Genomic DNA, 19,680 nt, shown 5'->3' on the forward strand with positions numbered 1-19,680 from the left:
TGCGCTCCTTATAGATCATTCAGCTTTGCTCTCCTTGACTCGCCAAGATACCCTCCAATAGACCATTCGCAAAGCTAAAAGCCCAGCAGGGTGTTCCTTCTGAGACCAAGGTCGGTTCATGGATAAACAACAATAAGATGGATTCCCCACGAGGGGAAGCATACGATCCAGACTCAGACTCAGATGCTAGCTCTGGACGGTTGACACCAGACTCCCAAAGAGGTCGCACCTCTGGGCCCTCTGCTGGGGCACAGCCGCAGCGAAATGCTCATGCCAACGAAGATGATGAGGCTGGATCCGATTCTGGAGAGGACTCGATGGCAGACCCCGTCGAAGTAGATTGGGACAAGATTATACCTCAACTAAGGCGGAATGTCATGTCGAGAAGCAAGAAGAGAAGAGAAAAGTTCTTTCAAGACTATCTCAAGATCTCGGATAATGGTAAGTCTTCAAGTCGTTAAGCCCATACTGAGCAGTCAGATCCACCGGCCCAGCATATCCCTGCCATCGTTACTATCCTGCTCAGCTGTCTCTCCCTTTTGGACTCCATATCACATGTAGAGCTGCTAGTCGGGGTGTTGTTGCACCTGGCGAAGCGGGATCAAGATCTCCCAGAAGGGAGAGATACAAAGCTCAAACTTGGGGAGAAGCTTGCCAAGTGGACCAGTGTAGAAGTCGGCAAGCTTTCCCCAACTCAGAGGTGAGTTGCTGTCAAGCAGGCAGAACCTATCAGTCATACTGACAACGCCCAGCGCGGTACCGATCGCTCTTCTGCCCTATGTCTCCCTCCTCACTGGACTACTGCAAACTCTGACCATTCCAGAGGAAAGTCGGTCAAGGTCAATCATGGATCTCGCAATTGTGATGGATGCTATAGAGTCGCAGATGGATTGTCAAAAACCAACAAACCAGGACAAGAAGGTGTCAAAACACGCTAGACGTCTCGTTGGTCGACTTTGCCGATTGACCCCGCTGATTCTGGACAATATTCTCAAGTCCACAGCGGATCCGCCTCGATTGATCGCCCTTCTCGGTATCATCATCGACGAGGTGCTTTCTACCGCCCCAGCAGAAGTCGAACAGCGTAAAGACGCCATTGTCGCTTTCTACTCGACTCATGTCCTCGGGTCTAAGACCGTTGTCCCTCGGTATCGAGCTGTGGCACTCTCATCCTTCCTATCCAAACATGTCGATCTATCAACATTGACAGAAAAGTTGCTCCCCACCGCAGAGCGAATGTTATTACGCTCCCCTGAGATCGCTCTACCCACGACTGCTGCTCTACTCAGATCGACATGCCTGGACATCTCCTCTCTCCTCCCTGCCAAGCTGCTCCCCGCAGTACTATCAGCCTCAAAGTCTTCCAATGCCGATACTCGACTCAAAGCGATTGACCTCTTCTATGCGATCTGCAATCACTGCCAGGATGATGCAAAACTAGAGAAGGTCGTGATGGAGGTCATGACGCTGCCAAAGACTGGAAAGACTGGTAGCCCAGAACACCGAGTCGCGTTGTTCAACATGATCCATTCTGTCAAGCCATCCGAAAAGGTTTCAATTGTCGTTCTGGAGACTGTCGTGCCGCTCTTGGCTAAAGAGACAAACGAACCGGCTCTGCAAGCGACATGTCAGGCCATTGAACCGCATCTGGCGATCATTCTGTCTTCCGAGATGAAAGGCCTTGACGCAACAATCACGATGCTTGCCAAAGAGCTCAACTCCTCCCGATTACCAACGAAGCGAGCAGTGTCAGATTGCGTTGGGAAAGCCATCTTGTCTGCGACCGCGAAGGATCGCCATCTCTCATCTTCAGGCCAGCAGCTGGTCGGAATTCTTGCGGCCGCATTGGATGCCAATCTGGAAAGTGCAGCCTCAAATCCCCCCACCAATGTAGCAGGCTATTTAGAGGGCTATGTCGCCATCGCCCTCGCCTTTGGAGCACTGTCCGGCATCGAGACTGCAAAGAAACTGAGCCAGAGTTCTGGCCTCGCGAATGCCTTGACACTATCCCCAAAGCCATCTTTCCTGCTGAACGATAAAATTTGGATCAAGTTACCGTCATCTCTCGACTCTTCTTGGTTGTTGAAAGCTCTGATGTCAATCGTCGAGACCAAAGGCCCGGCTCTCAAGGCCGATGTGTCCAGGTGAGTGCGTCGATACTGTGATCCGGTCGGAGCCAACGAGTTTGAACTAGCGTGATCGGGCAAGCGCTGGTATATCTGTTGCTGGATCACAAAGAGTCGTCTGTCCGGAGGGAAGCACTGAGGGCTATCGAATCCTGTACGCGAACTCAGCCTCTTGCCCTAGGGAAGATCCTTGCAAATGCCTTGCAAGCTCGGATATACACGCATCACGCCTCCTTTAGTTCTATCCGAATCATCAGCGACGAGGAACCATCTTCAACCTTATTTTCTCGTCGAATCGGCAAGGTTCTCGATGCAATCTTCTCCAGCCCGTTGGCGGGGGATGACAGGTCCATTCGCGACGAACTCGCGCTTCGGTATCTGACACTTGCACATCACGTTGTCATCACCGAGAACGCCCAGACGTCCTGGATCAGCTTAGTGCAGAAGATCGGGGTCGATCCAGCAGTCTTGGTAGTTGACCGAAGTGATGAGATTCTCGAGCAAATTTGGAGTGCCTTGAGCGTCCCAGTCAAGGTGAGACATCAGCCGCCTCTCACATTGACCAAGATCTTGCAGGATACCGGCATTGCACAAGCGGCATTCAGGAGTTTGACTACACTCGTCTTTTTGTGCCCCGCCATCTATATCGATGTCATCATGGCCCGCATCCGCTTCGATCTGGATGAGTCCTCCCTCGAATTTATCGGATTGGAAGAACGAGGTATCTGGGCTACTCCACCTGATCAAGTCTTCGTAGATGGTAAGAGCTTGACTGACCGAATCATTCTCTGATCTGCCACAGTTCTATCGAGCAAGAAGGATGTCGCGGAGAACAAGAATCGGAAAGACTATGCGACAGATAAATGGGAGCAAGAGGTCCGAGACGCCTTAGCCAGAAAGAAAACTTTGGTCGGCGCGAATCTTTCCAAAGCCGACAAGGCCGCCGTCACCGCTCAGATGAACAAGGAGGCTGAGGTTCGGACGCAGATTTTGTTGGCCCAAGGCAGGTTGCGCGAAGGTGTACAGCTCGTGTCTAGCCTGGCGGCTTCAAATTCTGAGGGAATGAAGCGATACGTTGGAGAAATGTTGAAGCTACTCATACGGAGTGTCTATGGACCGGGTAATTTCTTAATGGATGAGCAGGTCTTCAGCGTGGTCCTGGTGCGTCACTTCCGATAGGCTATGGCTGACAATGGTAGCAACTCGGAGCCATGGCCAGTGATCGGCTGGGAGAATACAGACGTCTCCTCGTCGGAGCGATTCTGCGAGCGTATGGCGTCCCTTTGATCCCTGAAGATTACCTGCATGAAGATCTTGCTGGTGAGTCGATGTCCCAGAAGGGACCCACCTGACGTCAGATCTCATCATTCGACTGATGCATCAAACGCGATTCTTGAGCGAGCAGTCACCGCTTGACAGCACAACATTTGGCTTGTGCAGTATCTTGTTTGCGAAAATCGTTGACAGTGGTGGATGTGGCACACAATCAGTGCAGAGCGACGAAGCGCAGGAGCAATTGACACTGGTGTGTTCTCGTTTCGACAATGTTTTATCTGACAACTCTAGGTCGTCAATATTATCGGTACTTGCTGTGGAGAGTGTAGGTACTCGCTCTGCTTCTCCACTGATGAGCCGCAGTTGCGGACAATTCGTATCCTCGCCTGGACACCATCAAACAGCTCGTCCAAATCATCAACACCTATCCCAAACTCGGTCGAGATGCTTCAGCTTCGCTCGTCGATCTCGGAGATGCTATCCGTGAAGTGGCGACTGAGGCTGAAATCAAAGCGTTGATTGCTGGAACATTGTCGAAGGACTCCAACGTCCGTAATGCAGCGTTGCAAGCACTACAGGTGAGGCATATTGAGAAGCTCATGTAGTGCCTGCTGAATCTGGATAGCCCGTCGATTTGACCGATCTTGATTACTCCGAGGAGCTGTACATCGCGGCTCACGATTCAGACGAGCAGAATGCGAATCTCGCAGCGCATCTTTGGGAGGACAACGGTTTGGATATTCCGGAAACTTACCTGGCGTCACTGTTGGGCTACCTGGGTGAGCTCGCAGAGGATACTCGCCCGCAAAAGCTGATGTCCGCACAGCACATGAGACCGCGGCGGTGAGGATGAGTTGTGCGACCGCTATCGCGGACGCTGCAGAACAACATCCGTCGCAGTTGGAGCCATCCGTGCAACGGCTACAGGAGTTGTATAGTGATAAAGCTCGTCTACTGCAGCCTGAATATGATCGCTTTGTGAGTCAAGGCATCCGGCACCTGCTTAACAATTTGGTAGGGTATGGTCATCCCAGAGACTGTGAACCGAGCAGATCCTTGGGAAGCCCGTGTCGCCATTGCCACTGCTTTACGAAATCTCGCGCCAATGATTCCCCAGAATCTTGTTGCTTCATTGTTCGACTTCTTCATCTCTGGTGAAGCTCTCGGCGATAGGCATTCTGAAGTCCGCAAGACGATGCTCGAGGCCGCCATTTCCACTGTCGACTTACATGGCGCCAAGGAAATCACGAGTCTGATGAAGATGTTCGAAGAACATTTGGGCAAGTCGAACCCATCGACAGATACTGGAGACAACATCAAGGAGGCCGTGGTTATCGTGAGTCTGCCGAGTCGAGGTCACGAGACTGACATACCCTATCAGCTCTTCGGACGTCTTGCTGGTCATCTCGACGCGAATGACTCCCGTATCCCTCAAGTCGTCGATCGTCTGGTCGAGGCCCTTAATACACCGTCTGAATCTGTCCAAGCAGCCGTTGCGGATTGTCTGCCTGCGCTCGTATCGGGAATGGGCGAGGACGTCGAGTTCCTCGTCGATAAGCTGTTCTCGACACTTACAACTGGACCCAAGTATGCCGGTAGACGAGGAGCCGCTTACGGTCTGGCTGGTGTGGTCAAAGGTCGTGGCTTGAGCGTGTTGAAAGAGTTTGACTTGATGGACAAGCTGAAAGAGGCTGCAGAAGACAAATCAGCCTATCAACTTCGGCAAGGTGCCGCTTTTGCTTTCGAGACGTTATCCGCCACCCTAGGCAAGACGTTTGAGCCATACATTATCTCAATCATCCCATTGATGTTGACCTTGTTCGGAGATGGGAATTCCGACGTGCGAGAAGCGACACAGGATGCTGCAAAAGTCATCATGTCGAGAATATCTGGACATTGCGTCAAGCTCATGCTTCCAACCCTGCTCGGTGGATTGGAGGAGAAGCAATGGAGGACGAAGAAAGGATCTATCGAGCTTCTTGGGTGAGCGCAAGAAGCTGCGTCGGGGTTATTCTTAGCTGATACTCTCGTCCAGATCTATGGCGTTCTGTGCCCCACGTCAACTGTCCCTCTCGCTTCCAACGATCATTCCTCAGCTGACCAGTGTCATCAACGACTCACATGCACAAGTCAAATCAGCTGCTAATGCCAGTCTGAAGCGATTCGGAGAGGTCTTGAGCAACCCTGAAATCAAGTCCATCTTGAACACGTTAATGAAAGCCTTGGCCGATCCCGCAGCGAAGACCAATTCAGCTTTGTCGTCGTTACTTAAAACATCCTTCGAACATTACCTCGATGCCCCATCTTTGGCGATGGTGATGCCGATCGTCGATCGTGGACTGCGTCAGAGATCGTCTGACACGAAGCGACGTGCTGTTCAGATTGTCGGAAATATGTGAGTCGATCTGAGTGTTCCGTCATTGACAAACTTAAGGGCTTCCCTTACCGAATCACGAGATCTTATTCCCTACCTTGACGAACTCATGCCTTTGGTTCATGAGGTCCTCGTGGATCCCGTTCCAGAAGCGAGAGCCACCGCTGCAAAATCTCTGGGAACTCTGATCGAAAGATTGGGAGAACCTAACTTCCCCAACCTCGTCAGCCGGCTGTTACAGATGCTCAAAACCGACACAAGCGGTGTCGACAGACAGGGTGCTGCTCAAGGTCTTTCCGAGGTCTTGTCTGGACTAGGTATGGAGCGTCTTGAGGCCCTCCTCCCGGAAATCATCAGCAGTACTTCCAGCCCTCGCCCCTACGTTCGAGAAGGATTCATCTCACTGTTGGTCTACTTGCCTGCGACATTCGGGCATCGTTTTGCCCCTCACCTTGGAAGGGTTATTCCGCCGATTCTGAATGGCCTGGCGGATGATTCCGAATATGGTGAGTTGGAATTCGCCAATGCGGGCGGGCGGCTAACAACGTCCAGTCCGCGAGGCATCGATGCGAGCCGGCAAGATGATCATCGCGAATTATTCGTCCAAGGCTATCGACCTGCTGTTACCAGAATTGGAGAAGGGCATGCTGGATCCATCTTGGCGTATCAGGGTCAGTCTTTGGCGATCAATGTCTTGCGGATTCGCTGATCTCCGCCCAGCAACCTTCCATAGCACTCACTGGAGAACTGCTGTACAAGGTCACGGGCATCAGTGGCAAGGTCGAATTGGAAGAAGACGAGGTTCCAGCACAGGGTGCCGACAATGCTCGAATGGCACTCTCAGAATCACTTGGACCGGAGCGTCGGGACAGAGTTTTGGCTACGCTTTACATTGTCCGTCAAGATTCTGTTGCCAATGTTCGTCAAGCTTCAATTCATATATGGAAGTCATTGGTGCAGAGTGAGTCCCCATCGAAGCGCTGCAAAGTTTCGATGCTGAACAGCAATCAGATACACCCCGTACCACGCGAGAAATCCTACCGGTTCTCATGCAATTGCTCATGACCTTGCTCGGCAGTCCAGAGCCAGAGCAGCAAGAGACTGCATCGCGTACTCTTGGCGAGCTTTGTCGGAAGAACGGAGAACGCATCTTTGGCGAAATCATGCCAATCCTGCAAAAGGCAATCACATCGAGCGAAGATCGTACCAAGGAGGGCGCTTGTCTCGCATTCGCAGATGTCATGTGCGTCGCTTGTCGTTCAAAGGCTTATCGGTTGCTGATTGTTCACAGGGCCGCCTCTAACAAGGACGTCCTTGCAGACCACGAAGATGCCATCATCTCGGCGGTCCGCATTGCCTTGGTCGACCCTTCATCCGATGTCCGTGCCGCCGCAGCCAGAACTTTCGACACGATGCAGCATTACCTTGGCGCAAAGGCCATCGATCAGACCATTCCAACGTTGTTGGCTGCAATGCGAGATCCTGGCGAGACCTCTGAGACTGCCCTGAAGGCATTGAAGGAAGTCATGAGTGTGAGTACTTGCTGTCGCGGCTGGTGATGATGACACTTGGCTCCAGGTTCGCGCGAACAGCGTATTCCCGGTACTGGTTCCGACACTTATTGCTCAGCCGATTTCGGCGTTCAACGCTCGTGCTCTCGGCGCCTTGGTGCAAGTTGCTGGGACGGCTCTCAATCGTCGTCTCGACTCTGTCCTGGGCGCTTTGGTCGAATCTCTAGAGGCTGGACCGTCTGAAGATACGAGGAAAGACCTCGACTTTGCAGTCGAATCACTTCTGGCTTCTGTGACAGATTCTGATGGTATTCATCTTTTGGAAATGCTTCTGCTTGGATGGTGAGTACGAGTGGCCGGATCTCTATTTCCGGACTTGCACTGACAAGCCCTAGGGTCCGTGATGCAAAGGCCATTCGCCGCGCAAGCGGCTGTAAACTGCTGGCCACCATGTGTGCTGTCAACTCGTCCGACACGTCAGATTATCGAGTCGACTGGATTCGCAATCTTGTGTCGCTGTTCGACGACAAGAACGACGATGTGGTCACGGCCGCTTGGGAAGGTCTTGAAGCGTTCGTGAAGACCGTCGATAAGGATGAGCTCGAAGATCTAGTCGTACCTCTGCGTCGTACCATCGAATCGCTCGGACCGAAAGAACACAAGGTGCCTGGATTCTCGAGGTCTAAGGGTGTCCAATCTATTGTGCCCATCCTTTTGGCCGGTGTACTGAGTGGTACGCAAGAACAACGAGAGCAAGCTGCTTTGGGTATTGGAGATCTAGTACAACGCACCACGGAGGCAGCCATCAAACCATACATCATTCAGCTTACCGGTCCGCTCATTCGAGTCATTTCGAGTCAATCTATACCTCCTCAGATCAAAGCGGGAATGTAAGTGTAGTCGTCGGTTCACATTCAGAGTGGGGTTGCTGACAATCAATTCAGTCTTATCGCTCTCACCATCTTGCTCGAAGAAGTGCCACAGCTCGTCCGACCTTTCCACCCACAGCTCACTCGAACATTTGTCAAATCGACCTCGGACCCATCGCTCAACGTCCGGAACCGTGCTGCGACAGGTCTTGGCGAATTGATGAAACATCAAACGAGAGTGGATCCCTTAATCACAGAATTGATCACGGGTATCAAAGCCAGCGAAAAGGACGTGGCTGCATCTATGGTCGCAGCTCTTGGGGCTGTATGTCAAAGTGCCGGAAAAAATTTGGGAGAAGCAGCAAGGGCCAGCATTGTCGACTTGATCGAAGATGGCTTCTTGCAGAGTCCTTCAGGTAGGTGCTGCCACTCAACGTCAATTCGAAACTCTTTCTCACTCCCTTGGCAGAAACTTATAGTATGGCCATCGGAAAAGTCGTTGCGGGTCTAGCGGCCACGAACGCAGAGCATATTCGATCGATCGTCGAGTAAGTCGAAATGAGAACACTGATTTGCGAGGCTGACCCGGCTCGCAGCACTTTCCTTGCTGCTCCTACCCCTCCGACGCCCCAAGTCAGTATCGCCATCCGCTCAGTGCTCGAGGATTGCCCCGAAGCATTCTTTACCCTCGATGTCGTATCTGAAATCGTCAGCAAGGTCTCAGCCTCCATCGCTTCGGATTCGGCCGCCGTTGCTCGACCGGGCAGGGACGCTAGAGACATCATGAAGGGCAACAAGAGATATGCTGCTGATTCGGATGTGCAGGCGGCTTTCAAGTAGAGGAGGCGAGGAAAGGGAATTCCCGCTAATGATCACGATGTTGTCTTTATAATCTTGCTCCCATCAATAGGCATGCATGCAGAATGTACATGCTCGGAGATGGAAATAGTCGAGATCGAGATGATCCCTCAGATCCTCAAAGCCGAAGTCATCATTCTCCGCTTGGGAGAAGGCTGGCGCCAATTCATGTCGACCGCCGTGGGAGTCTGTAAACAATCAGTATACCAAGCCCACCGCCATCTCATGCTCACATTGCTAGCCCATGCCGTGTCCGGGGAGTCCTCCATTCCCTCATCCAGCACTTCCATGGTCTGTCGTGTCCTTTTCAAGCCAATAGGAATGGTGTTGATCATACCTGTGCTCGAAGCCAAGCGGGCCAGTCGTTGACGGGCAGCATTTTTCTTCTCGACCGTCTCTTCCAGTGCAAGGACGCTGTAGGAGTAGGTAAACCTCACGCCCTTTGCCATCGTGCCTCACTGTAAGCGAAGCTTGTCATTGTCCGGTTGGTACATCCAAGCGTTCTTGAACGATTTGTATGCTTGGTCAAGATCTCCCCTACGGATAAGTCAGCTTATGCACTATTTGCGGACCCACCCATCGGTATATGAGCGGCCTTTCCGAACCCAGGAACGTAATCTGCTACCGCGTTCTTCCTCAGTCATGTACTCGATCAGTGTACCCTTCGTCGTGTCCGCAGGGTCCAACAGCCCATCCGTGGCAGTTTCTGCCGCTCGACAGCGATCGTACTGCTTCAGACTCAGCAGATTCTTGCTCCAAAGAGGACACCACGTACGAATGCCCTCGCCTCATCAAGAGTCATCCCACCAGCCTTCGTGAACGCGTCGTCGATTGGATGAGTAGATTTACCCTTGGCAACATGTGACATGTCGTAATCGGGGTTCTCCTTGCTATGACCGACTGGACGAGTAGATGCGCTCATGGTGGTTCTTCTTGGAAGACCGGTGGTCATCGTGCGCGAGACGTTGGCGGAGATGGACGGTCGCAGCACCCCAGACCTGTTTACCGAACCCGAAGAGGAGCCGAGAGACCCAAATGTCGTCGACCGGAGCGGCGCAAGGGCTGATCGTTGGGGAGACAGTCCCAGTGAGGTTGCTGATCTTTGCATAGAGGCGAGGGATGCTCTCGCACCAGGAAGAGCTGTGGAAGGCCGGGCAGCGGGAGGGGCGACAGAGACGCGACGAGCCGCTTGGAAGTGTTCAGCTTCGTGAGACGGAGCAGTCAGACACTCACTGCGCTCGTTGGTGGACACCGCGTTTTCGACTTGGCTCGCCTTTGACGCAAACCTGAGAGCAAAGTCAGTCGACGATTCTCCTCACGTCTTGAAACTCACGTCAACGTATTGATGGTGTCCTTGGTGAATTTGTTTCCCGGTGCCAAGCAGCATATCAGCAACCCGGCGGCAGTACCACCAAGGGCGTCTTAAAGCATCAGTCATTTGTTGCCGATCTCAACTCACCTTGCAGAATCCTCGTAAGCTTGCAGTCTCTATATGGTATCCTTGAGGCATTTGTGTTGATTGCATCCACTACCGTTTTCAGGGTAGATAGCGATTTGTTGATCGCAGAGCTCTTGATCATCAGTTCGCATCCTCCGGCGCCAAGATTTACCTCTCGCATACGTTCTGCATCGTTGCCAGTCAGGTTGTTGTTCTCTGATCCCGCAAGATCAGTCAACTGAAGGGTGTCAGCGCAAACTATCTACCGGACGACGTCGTGCTCACGCAGATTTTGCTCTGCTGGGTCGATCCATCTTCCCACTCCATGTGTACGTAAAGAGTCAAGATGGCATGTGATCGAGATGAGCCGTGATTGAGATTGGTAGATGCGACCTTTCGTGTCGCTGCGGCAATACTGCAGGAGGTGCATCAGAAGGGGGTCCGTCGCTGCGAGGCGCATTGATACCCACTTGTACAAGTCTCTGAACTCTTCGGGACTGGAGACCACCGTGGTTTGCATATTGGCGACGGTATTGTTGCCTTTGCCATCGGTCCGCAGGTCAAGTTTGCGTCTCTGTTCAGCTTTTGGCCCTGAATTGCTCCAACGACGGTTGCCACTATTGCCTGAGCCATTGCTAGCATCTTGAAGATCGTAAACCTCGTCCTTGAGGATTTCCTGGAGAGGTTCAGCTGTGACATTGGATGGATCTTAATTGACGTACGACGAATGAGAATGAGATGACTGTGGTCCGGTCGTCCAACTCCTCGACTCGGTCGAACAAAGCCTTTAGGGTTCAGCTCGATTGATGGCTCGAGCTTACCTGCACAGCACGGGGGATAATGCCTGGATCGGAGTCGGTCCCCTGCATTGTCTGCGACACAAGGTCAGTTTCAAGGCTGCCGGACGGATTCCGATGACTCACATGAGTCTTTCCAGAGCCCGTGACTCCGTAGCAGAAAGCAGTCGCGTTCTGGTGGACTCTCAGCATCTCTTCGGTGAAGTATGGTCAAGCTCACTGTTCCCTCCAGAACTTTGTCAAGTCTGATAAAACTGTTCAGCGACGATTTCTCGTCCAACATTTATCACTCACAAAGGCTCTACGTGCTCAAAAACACTGCTCTGAGTGCTGTCCGTATCATGACAGTGAGACAAGCTGAGGAATTAGATTAATTTACCGCATTTGCTTACGCATCCTGTACTCACGGATAGGTGAATGCTCTGCCTTTCTCACTGATCGCTACTATCGTGCGATTCGATGGCAGCGATAATGAGTCCTCCCGCCATGGTCCATCACTAGGTTTATGTGGTCGTATCCGAACATGAACTTGAATGTTTGATTTCCTCATGTTTGTACAATATGCCGTCCGAGTCGGGGTCGAAGTAGGACAACAGCGATCTGGTCCTATGATCGCCTCCCAAGTTGCTTGGTCGCGCTCCTATCGACCAAGTCAGACCCAGCAGCGAGGTCGATGTCGAGGTCTAAGATCAAACATTGTTGATGAGCCCATGGCACAGTGTATTTCAACCCTTCTCCTGATCGGTCCTCAACAGAAAACACGGAAGCAAAATATAGAGCAATAATAAAAGTCAGTCGCGACTGGGAGATCAACAACAACACAATTCATTACTTTCTCTGCACTGACCATGGCCACAGTACAGTCAATGCCAGGAGGCTCAGACCTTCATCATGCCGTTGATAAGTGAGCAAGACTGGAGATAGCTTTGCTGACCTCGGCTAGGCTCGTATCTGGGTCCTCAGACCCCTTCAATATTATGGAGCATCGAGAAATCTTCCAGCGACGAGCTCTGGAAGATGTGACCATCAACAGCAACGATTCGGCGATGATGATGAACCCTCACAACCCGCTGCTATTGAAGGAAGAGTCTGAAGCGGAGAAGGTGGGTAGATCACCAAGATGCAATTGGCAAGCATGTCGGCTGATCCCGTCCAGGCTACATTTCGAAAACTCAAATACACGTACATTGAGCAAGGGGCAAAGGTCAACTTTGTGATGAATATCACGGGAGACGAGCCAATGGGTCTTCAGCCAGGAGAAAATGAGGGACTGCGTGAGCTGAAAGCATTGTCTGGGTCTCAGTCGTTGATCATTATGGCAGAGATCACCAACAAAGAGAAGAAGGCGGCATTGAAAGCCGTCAAGGACGAAGTACACGGTGTACGGGACGAAGCTATTTCGCTGGCAAAGGACAACGCCTTGCGTGAGTTGAGGCAAAATATGGTTGCTCTTCAGCTCATCCCTATTCAGGTCACGAGCGAGTCTCGTCGCAAGTATCAGAGGCTCAGGCTTTGCAGAAAAAGATCAGGGACATGGAGCTGGAGCTCGCAAGAATAAAGGCCAACTATCCGTCCGGCAAGGCAAGTCAAACGTCTCTTCTGGGTGCCGAGCGCTGATGACACAAATCGTATAGCGCGTGACCATAGCTCAAGCTCAGGACATCCTTGAACAGCAAACGGAGGAGATGCAGAAATTGATAACGGATACCGAAGAGGCCAATAAGAAGCGGGACGAGGTTAGAGAACAGGTGTCCTCTGCTTCGAAGGATGTAAGCGGGCAAGGCTTGTGCGTCTATACTAACGGCGAGCAGCTCCAGCGCCTCATGAAGGACAAGGAGAGAGAAGAGGCCCGAGCTCTAGAGGTTCAGAGCGGACGCGAGGCCGGAGACACAAAGGTCGATGAGCAATGCAGATGGCAAGTGTTCCCTTGGAGCAATCTCTTATCCACCGCAGGCTTATGTCCTCGATCACATTCTATAAATCTTTGATGGGAATACGGAACGTCAAGGCTGTATCCGAGTACCAACTCCACCTGGAGTACGCCGTGCCAAGCACCACGGAGGGTGATTCGGTGGTCCTCCTACTCAACTTTGACTCCCTATCCAAACGACTGGCAGGCGCAGAGGTGAGTGGGTTTCAGACTCCTTCAAGCTCATGGTGCAATCAGATCATGGGGAGTGACGCAGACATTTCTGAGCCTGTCAATGTGGCTGTGGCGACCAACGACATCCCAGGCTTGATAGCAGACGTGTTGGTGCTTGTTCGCCAGACGGTCTGAAGTGACTTGAGGATCGATGTGTATGATACATGAGATGGCTGTAGGTCTGTGACAATGTATAGCTATGGAGCTCGGTGGATCAGGCGACTTCTTGCTCTTTACTGGCAGCAAACCCGTGTCCTGGTTTCTCAAGTCAGGAATCTGTAATGGAGGGCAGAGGGCGCTTACCAAATCCCATTGAGATAGCGAAGTCCGTCGTCCGATGTTGAGAGGCTGGATCTTGAGGCGCGACCCAGAACTCATCAATGATGGGGATTTGGAGCAGATTCATCTGAGTGCCGTCAGCTCTACGTTTTGTCTCATCACATTCCCGTACATACCTTTGGTGTGATGACGAGCATTGTATTCGTCTTGACCTCCATCCAATCACTTCTCTCGAAGGTCAAGGGTTCAGACGCGATGAGTATAATGCTCTCCCTCTTATCCGCTTTTGTCATTCTGTACATTCCTCCATCTTGTATCTCGTCGAAAGACGTTCCAGATGAGAAAAAGAGTGACGACGCTTCGGATGTTCGCGAGCTGATATACCGAGTCGCAACGACGGTGTGACCGTCCGACACGACGAAGTTGAGCAGGCTTGGGCTGGTCTGGAAGGGGACGGGTCAGGATGAATGTTTGAAAGCCCAGACACGCACCACTTCGGCGTCCTTGAGTAACATATTCAGGGTTTTGATGGTCTCCATCATGGCGTCCCTCAGCTCAACATGTGTGAAGAATCGAGCGTGTGGGTCTTTGAGCTGGATACTTCAGTAAAACTCTAAACCAATAGCGCCTACTTTCGAGAGAAAAAGCATGAAAGCCCATTCCGAGTCTGAGCAGTCAGCAGACGATCACCGAGGATTTCTGACTCACCGGTGTAACCTGCAGGGTACAAGAACAGCTCTTCTGGAAGTGAAGACTGCAGAGCTCGCTTGATCTTGGTGAAGCCAGATATCTACGATCTTCAGTATTATGTCATGCTTCAGACAGGATAACGCACTTCACCATTGTGCATCCACTACGGAATCGTTCAGGAGGTGATCTTGCAGCGAGGCACTCACCATGAGCTTGCCGAAGAGCCAAGGATGGCAATTGTCTTCGCTCGCTATGACGCTTGTGAGTCGGAAAGCATCCGGCAGCCGAAAGGACTTACGAGCCCCGGGCATGGTTGAAGCTCGTACGTGCGCACTGTCGGCAGGACTCAGCGTAATGGTCTAGCTCTAGCCGTGTTGCAAGCTCACAAGATCAAAGGACTTCTGATCTTCTCTGCGAGTCGCTCGAGATTCGCATTGCTCCACGCCTAGGAGGATCCGTCAGGCCGCAGCTCTCGATGGCTAGTGAGACTTACAGGAGAGATGGATTTGAAAATGCACGGTCTTTCGTTCTCCAGCTCTCGCTCTTTTGCTCGATCAGCCAACAGCTGCTGAGCATCCGCATCATCCCCTTCAAAGACGCCGCTTGATCCGGTGGGATGCATGGGAGAAGAGGCTTCGGCTCGTTGAGCCACTCCATTGCTCAGCGAAGGATTCTCACTCGGTGACTTTGGCGATGTAGTTTCAGGATAAGGATCCTTCTCTTGACACGGTGTTTGTAGGGGATCATACCACCCGATACCGAATCCATCAGCCTGGCGGCGAGTCAGTGACGGCTGGAGCAGAAGAGTAAAAACTCACATTCATAGGTCGACTCGATGGAAATCGCAACTTGGACTCGAAAGCCTGGTTCGTAATGGAATGACGGGGTCTAGTCACCAAATGGGACAGCTGAATGGGCTCATGGCCCTTGTAGACAATCTGCAAGCCGACTTTAGCAGATGTACATGGCTCGATGCAAGGGAGAGATTTGGTAGACGACGATCGCTTCAACGCGAAAGAGACAGCCAGACTTACAAAGCGGCACATCCTCTTACAGGAACTGAAGTTGAAGGATGGTAGAGGTCCGGGTATAGGTCATAAGCCCATATTTGCGAGCTTGACTGGCGTGTCCTGCAAGGCTCAGTCGGGAGCGGAGTGTTGGAGTGAAAGGATAGGTGAATGACGTGTCTTCGTTATCGCTCCAGTAGTCTCTCAGAGGCCTTTTGGGCCGTTCATACCCTTGACGCGACGTTCCCGAGACTTTCAAGCTGCAGCTATGGTATGAATGTGGTATGGATCAGACAGTCTCCGAAGTCCCGCCGGAATTCAACGTCGTTAACTTTTTGAGAGATTGAGATGATACAGCGACTGTTATAAAGATCACACCAAACGAACATGTATTTCGATCTCTATCTGCCATTCCCCATCCCTCGATCCAATGACATCCCAAAGAAGAAGAAGGACAAGTCAAAGGGCAAAGGCAAAGCTGAAGATTCCAGTGCCGCCGAGTCGGTACCCCAGAGCTGCTGGGCTGGATTGGAAGAAGGCGAGAGGGAAGGATTCGCAAGGTCCATGGCATTGTCTGGACATCGTAAGTGGGACACTCAATAGTATGTTCTCACTCTTCATTAGTCGGATACTCGATTGTCGGCTGTACGGTCAACCCTTCGACCTCTGCCTTAGCTCACGTATCGCCTTTCTTGAGAGCTTTACCATACCCCCAACTTGATCCTCGTTCTCGCGAGGATGGCAAGAGCGGACAGTCGAGTAATCAAGGTCTCACCATGGTCCAAGTCTCAAGACTACACTTACATTTGGACGATTCAAGGACGCACTGCCTGGTGAGTCTTTAAACTGCAAGTTTCACTGATACGTGCAGACTGGGGCCAATTCGGCGGTCCTCAAAGAATACGATATCATCTCCGTCCAGCCTTTGACCGAGAAGGCTTTCCAGCTAGTCTGCACCGACCTCTGTCTACCTGGCCCCAACCAAGTCTCAATTATCACTCTGCCATTGCATGAACGACCATATCATTTCAGATTGAATCGGAAGCAAGTCCGACAAGCGCAACGGAATGGTGTCATGGTGAGTTACGATACCGCCTCAAGCTCACGCAGACAGTTCGAAATCCTTTACTCTGCTGCACTATCTCCTTCATCAGCCAGTCGCGAGACGGCTAGAAGATATCGCCAGAATTTCCTGTCCAATGCCAAGGAGCTCGTCCGGATCACGGGTGGAAAAGGCATAATTCTTTCCTCTGGACCTGGTGGAGGAGATGACAGTATGCGCGGACCGTTGGATTTGGTCAACCTGTGAGATCATTATGTTCCGCCATTGATGCTAACACCGTACAGAGGGACGATGTTGGGTATGCCTGCCAACCTCGCCAAGGACGCGGTATCTGCAAACCCCAAGCGAGTATTGCTGAATGCCCGTGAGTGGATTTCAAGCAGTCTTCCGCTGATTATCACAGAGGCCAGACGGACATTCAAAGGTGTCATGACCATGCCCAAGATGGTTGACCCGCCAGAGCCGAGCGCTGCGCTAGTTGAGGCAGAAGGCAGGGCAAAACGTCAGTCCGACACTGGTCAGCTCCAAGAAGCCAAGCGTGTCAAGATCGCTTGAAGCTATATGTTGCAAATGCGATGCATGACAAGATGAGGACACGGCAATATGCACAAATGTCTATTTGTCTAGTATGGCACAAATCGTCACACTGAGATCAGGCTGATCCACTCGGCTGAGTCATCCAGCCCCCGACCATTTCCATGGCTTTAGCGTCACCCTTGGCGATGATGTCTCCTTCAGCGCCACCGATGACACTGGCGACGAGTTCCCAGGGATCCTTGCCTCCGCCCCATTTCAGAATCTTCTCCTTGAACTCTTCGCCCCCTCTTCGACTGATGTTGTCTTCAAGCGAATGGCTGAACAGTGTGTGCCAGATCTTGCCTGCAATTGCTCGATCGAACAAATACGAGTAGTATGTCGCTCCATACGATTGCAGGTGTCCGAATTGAGGTTGCCAAGCTGTCCCTTCGACGAATGGCACGACCCCGACAGTGTTGGTTAGATCCTTCAAGATTGCAGTGGAGTCGAGTGAGCCAGTATCCGAAGGCGAGATGGTATGATATTGCTGATCCAAGATTGACAAGAGGATCTGTTGATGAGTCTCCAAGGCCGAGAGGGAGTCTTTGAGTTTCAGATGTTGTCTCAACAGATCGTGCGGGAGTGGCTCTCCAGTTTGGTGGTGTGCGGCGAACAGTGACAGGACTCGTGGTGAGGACACAAAATACTCCATGAGGATAGAAGGGAGTTCACAAAAGTCGGTCGCAACACGCGTTCCCGACACATTGTGAAAGTCGGTCCTGCCGATCATGGCTAGAAAGTCAGCGACAAAAGTAACCCAAGACTCACAGTGCATGGCGTGTCCGAGCTCATGGAACAATGTTTCGAGCTCTTGCCAAGACAATAAGGCAGGTCTCGTGTCCTCTCCCAGGCCGAAATCGCAGGTCAAGACTGCGACCGGAAGTTGATATCGTCCTTCTTTCCCTCTCATCGTCTCTCCAAACACCTCCAAGCCTTGGCCGTAAGGCGCGTCCCATTCTTCAGGCAACCCATCTCCAGCAGCGTCATCGTCATCGACCCGTCTAGCGCAGCGTACAGTGTAATGCGCAGCTGGGGCAGTTTTGCCTTCCCTAGCGAACAGATCACAGTAGATCGTCCCGACTCGGCCTTCTTTCTCGTCGATCACATCCAGACGCCTGACCCAAGGGTGCCAAGACTCGCCAGGCGACATGGCGACAGGTTTGAATGAGATACCGTACAGCTGCGTGAACAGTCTCGATGCGCCGAGAAGGGCTGATCCAACGGTAAAATACTGCGAGATGGAGTTCATTGATTTCGATGACAAGCTCGACATGTATTTCTCAGTGTAGTAGTCCCTGTCCCAGGCAGACAAGGCGGGTAGATGGGCAGTATGAGGATTCTCCTCCGGATAGTGATTTCCAGTCAACGAGCTCGCTTTGAGTCTTTGTAGAGCTGCGATGTCGGTCAAAGCTGCCGGCCTGTGGTGCTGGGCCAGGGAGTTGAGGAAACCCATGACCTGAGCTGGATTGCGTGCCATCTTGTCCACCAGAATTGCGTCCGCCCATGACTCCTTGCCAAGTACGCCTGCGAGCGTCGCCCGTTCCCTCAACATGGCCTCGAGTGTCTCGACCTTTTGCGCATCGTATCTCTGATTCCCGATGTACACCTGACGCCTCAACTCGCCGTCACGCGCGAAACGAAGAATCATATGGCTCTGCCATGATCCAGGTTCGATGACCGCTTCGTTCTCTCCGGCGAATGTGAGATTGGTGATGAACTGGGCTCCCATCCCAGCCAGGACTTTGTCGGCGTTCGGTATGTGGATGGGTGGTCCGGATGAAGGCCCCGCTTGGGCGTTGTGCGATACATCTCGACTCATAGCGAGAAGCCGGTTGGAGTGGTCCACAAACTTGGCTCGTTGACGAGGTGAGAGGTGTATGCCAAACTTTTCAAAATCGCTCTCAAAGGTTTTGGCGATGGATCTCTCGGATTGGGATAAAGGGTCTGCAAAGTCATGGGCGAGGCAGGCTCGTAAGGACTCATCGTGTCAGCTCTTCGAAAGGCGGGAAAAGCTCACTTGATACATCTTCTCATCCACATTCAGCATGTTCATGTACCCATTCAGACGATCGCTGGCCTCCTCAGCGGCTTGCACCCATTTTGGATCGGGATGCAAATGTCGGACCTTTTCGCAGAGGTCAATGACACCGCATAGCGTATCGCTCAGGCGGTCGAAATTCTTCACCACCAGTCGAAGTTCTCTACCCGTAGGATCCATCGGAGCATTTTGTATACGCTGCTGCAGTGCTCTGCACAGGACCAGAGCTCGTTCAGTCAGCGGTCGAAGTCGCTTTGGTGAAGTCAGAGGAGGGAATTGGAATAGACCAGTGGTCGATGAGGATGGATCAGTCGTTTGGTGATTCGGGGCGTCAAAGTGAGCCTTCAACAGTTCATCATCGGCCGTTGTTGGTGTAGAAGGATAGATAGGTCGAGGTGATGACGAGGCGAATGGTGGGAAATGGTCAGAGGTGTCGTGTGCCAGTGCCGTTAAAGGGGCACTCCGTGGTAGACTTGTATCGGGGCCGGCTCTGGCTATAGACGAAGCTGTTCTGACCAGTCGCCGACGAACGGCGATCGTCGAGGGGCCTGCCCTGGCTGCTGGAAGATACATTCGAGCAACGGACGAAGTCCCCGCACGAGCGATCATGCTGAGAGATCCAGTCGATGCAATAGT

General features: G+C 52.2%; 6 protein-coding genes across 6 annotated transcripts; 3 read left to right on the plus strand and 3 right to left on the minus strand.

Moving 5' to 3' along the window:
* Positions 1–137: 137 nt before the first annotated feature.
* Positions 138–8,995, plus strand: BD324DRAFT_648464 (regulation of translational elongation-related protein; the record flags this gene model as incomplete). Its single annotated transcript, XM_022017844.1, has 25 exons — positions 138–441; positions 481–700; positions 753–2,144; positions 2,195–2,660; positions 2,703–2,886; positions 2,929–3,287; positions 3,326–3,446; positions 3,485–3,651; positions 3,693–3,726; positions 3,765–3,979; positions 4,027–4,180; positions 4,228–4,379; positions 4,420–4,737; positions 4,783–5,384; positions 5,437–5,796; positions 5,836–6,281; positions 6,328–6,446; positions 6,496–6,736; positions 6,787–7,018; positions 7,067–7,307; positions 7,354–7,628; positions 7,682–8,176; positions 8,231–8,571; positions 8,625–8,703; positions 8,752–8,995. The coding sequence occupies 25 exons, from the start codon at positions 138–140 to the stop codon at positions 8,993–8,995; spliced, it is 7,761 nt and encodes a 2,586-aa protein (XP_021873629.1).
* A 90-nt stretch (positions 8,996–9,085) lies between these two features.
* BD324DRAFT_615215 (P-loop containing nucleoside triphosphate hydrolase protein) lies at positions 9,086–12,018 on the minus strand. Its single transcript, XM_022014694.1, has 16 exons — positions 11,656–12,018; positions 11,543–11,605; positions 11,469–11,493; positions 11,375–11,422; positions 11,273–11,323; positions 11,174–11,236; positions 10,922–11,127; positions 10,737–10,866; positions 10,624–10,689; positions 10,473–10,584; positions 10,347–10,434; positions 10,247–10,299; positions 9,789–10,201; positions 9,590–9,741; positions 9,247–9,550; positions 9,086–9,201 (listed from the first exon to the last, which is right to left on the minus strand). Exons 1-15 carry the CDS (start codon positions 11,796–11,798, stop codon positions 9,469–9,471), a joined length of 1,695 nt encoding a protein of 564 aa, XP_021873630.1. The 5' UTR covers positions 11,799–12,018; the 3' UTR covers positions 9,086–9,201; positions 9,247–9,468.
* A 48-nt stretch (positions 12,019–12,066) lies between these two features.
* BD324DRAFT_615220 (hypothetical protein) lies at positions 12,067–13,597 on the plus strand. The gene is made up of 9 exons (XM_022014695.1): positions 12,067–12,152; positions 12,192–12,351; positions 12,405–12,522; positions 12,571–12,672; positions 12,720–12,829; positions 12,883–13,017; positions 13,060–13,163; positions 13,202–13,373; positions 13,416–13,597. The coding sequence occupies exons 1-9, from the start codon at positions 12,097–12,099 to the stop codon at positions 13,524–13,526; spliced, it is 1,068 nt and encodes a 355-aa protein (XP_021873631.1). The 5' UTR covers positions 12,067–12,096; the 3' UTR covers positions 13,527–13,597.
* BD324DRAFT_615223 (putative cytoplasm protein) lies at positions 13,598–15,662 on the minus strand. The gene is made up of 13 exons (XM_022014696.1): positions 15,395–15,662; positions 15,179–15,298; positions 14,854–15,132; positions 14,747–14,805; positions 14,659–14,693; positions 14,567–14,610; positions 14,506–14,523; positions 14,379–14,460; positions 14,303–14,337; positions 14,162–14,263; positions 13,847–14,113; positions 13,695–13,797; positions 13,598–13,646 (listed from the first exon to the last, which is right to left on the minus strand). Exons 1-13 carry the CDS (start codon positions 15,404–15,406, stop codon positions 13,606–13,608), a joined length of 1,197 nt encoding a protein of 398 aa, XP_021873632.1. The 5' UTR covers positions 15,407–15,662; the 3' UTR covers positions 13,598–13,605.
* Positions 15,663–15,698: 36 nt separating this feature from the next.
* On the plus strand, positions 15,699–16,991 carry BD324DRAFT_615226 (RNase P subunit p30-domain-containing protein). The gene is made up of 6 exons (XM_022014697.1): positions 15,699–15,950; positions 15,992–16,200; positions 16,239–16,445; positions 16,482–16,672; positions 16,715–16,794; positions 16,834–16,991. Exons 1-6 carry the CDS (start codon positions 15,755–15,757, stop codon positions 16,983–16,985), a joined length of 1,035 nt encoding a protein of 344 aa, XP_021873633.1. The 5' UTR covers positions 15,699–15,754; the 3' UTR covers positions 16,986–16,991.
* A 91-nt stretch (positions 16,992–17,082) lies between these two features.
* Positions 17,083–19,617, minus strand: BD324DRAFT_575737 (mitochondrial intermediate peptidase 2; the record flags this gene model as incomplete). The annotated part of the gene is made up of 3 exons (XM_022013142.1): positions 17,083–17,738; positions 17,775–18,984; positions 19,024–19,617. The coding sequence occupies 3 exons, from the start codon at positions 19,615–19,617 to the stop codon at positions 17,083–17,085; spliced, it is 2,460 nt and encodes an 819-aa protein (XP_021873634.1).
* Positions 19,618–19,680: the final 63 nt, after the last annotated feature.

This window comes from Kockovaella imperatae, assembly GCF_002102565.1.
Source record: "Kockovaella imperatae strain NRRL Y-17943 chromosome Unknown BD324scaffold_2, whole genome shotgun sequence".
Lineage (NCBI taxonomy): Eukaryota > Fungi > Basidiomycota > Tremellomycetes > Tremellales > Cuniculitremaceae > Kockovaella > Kockovaella imperatae.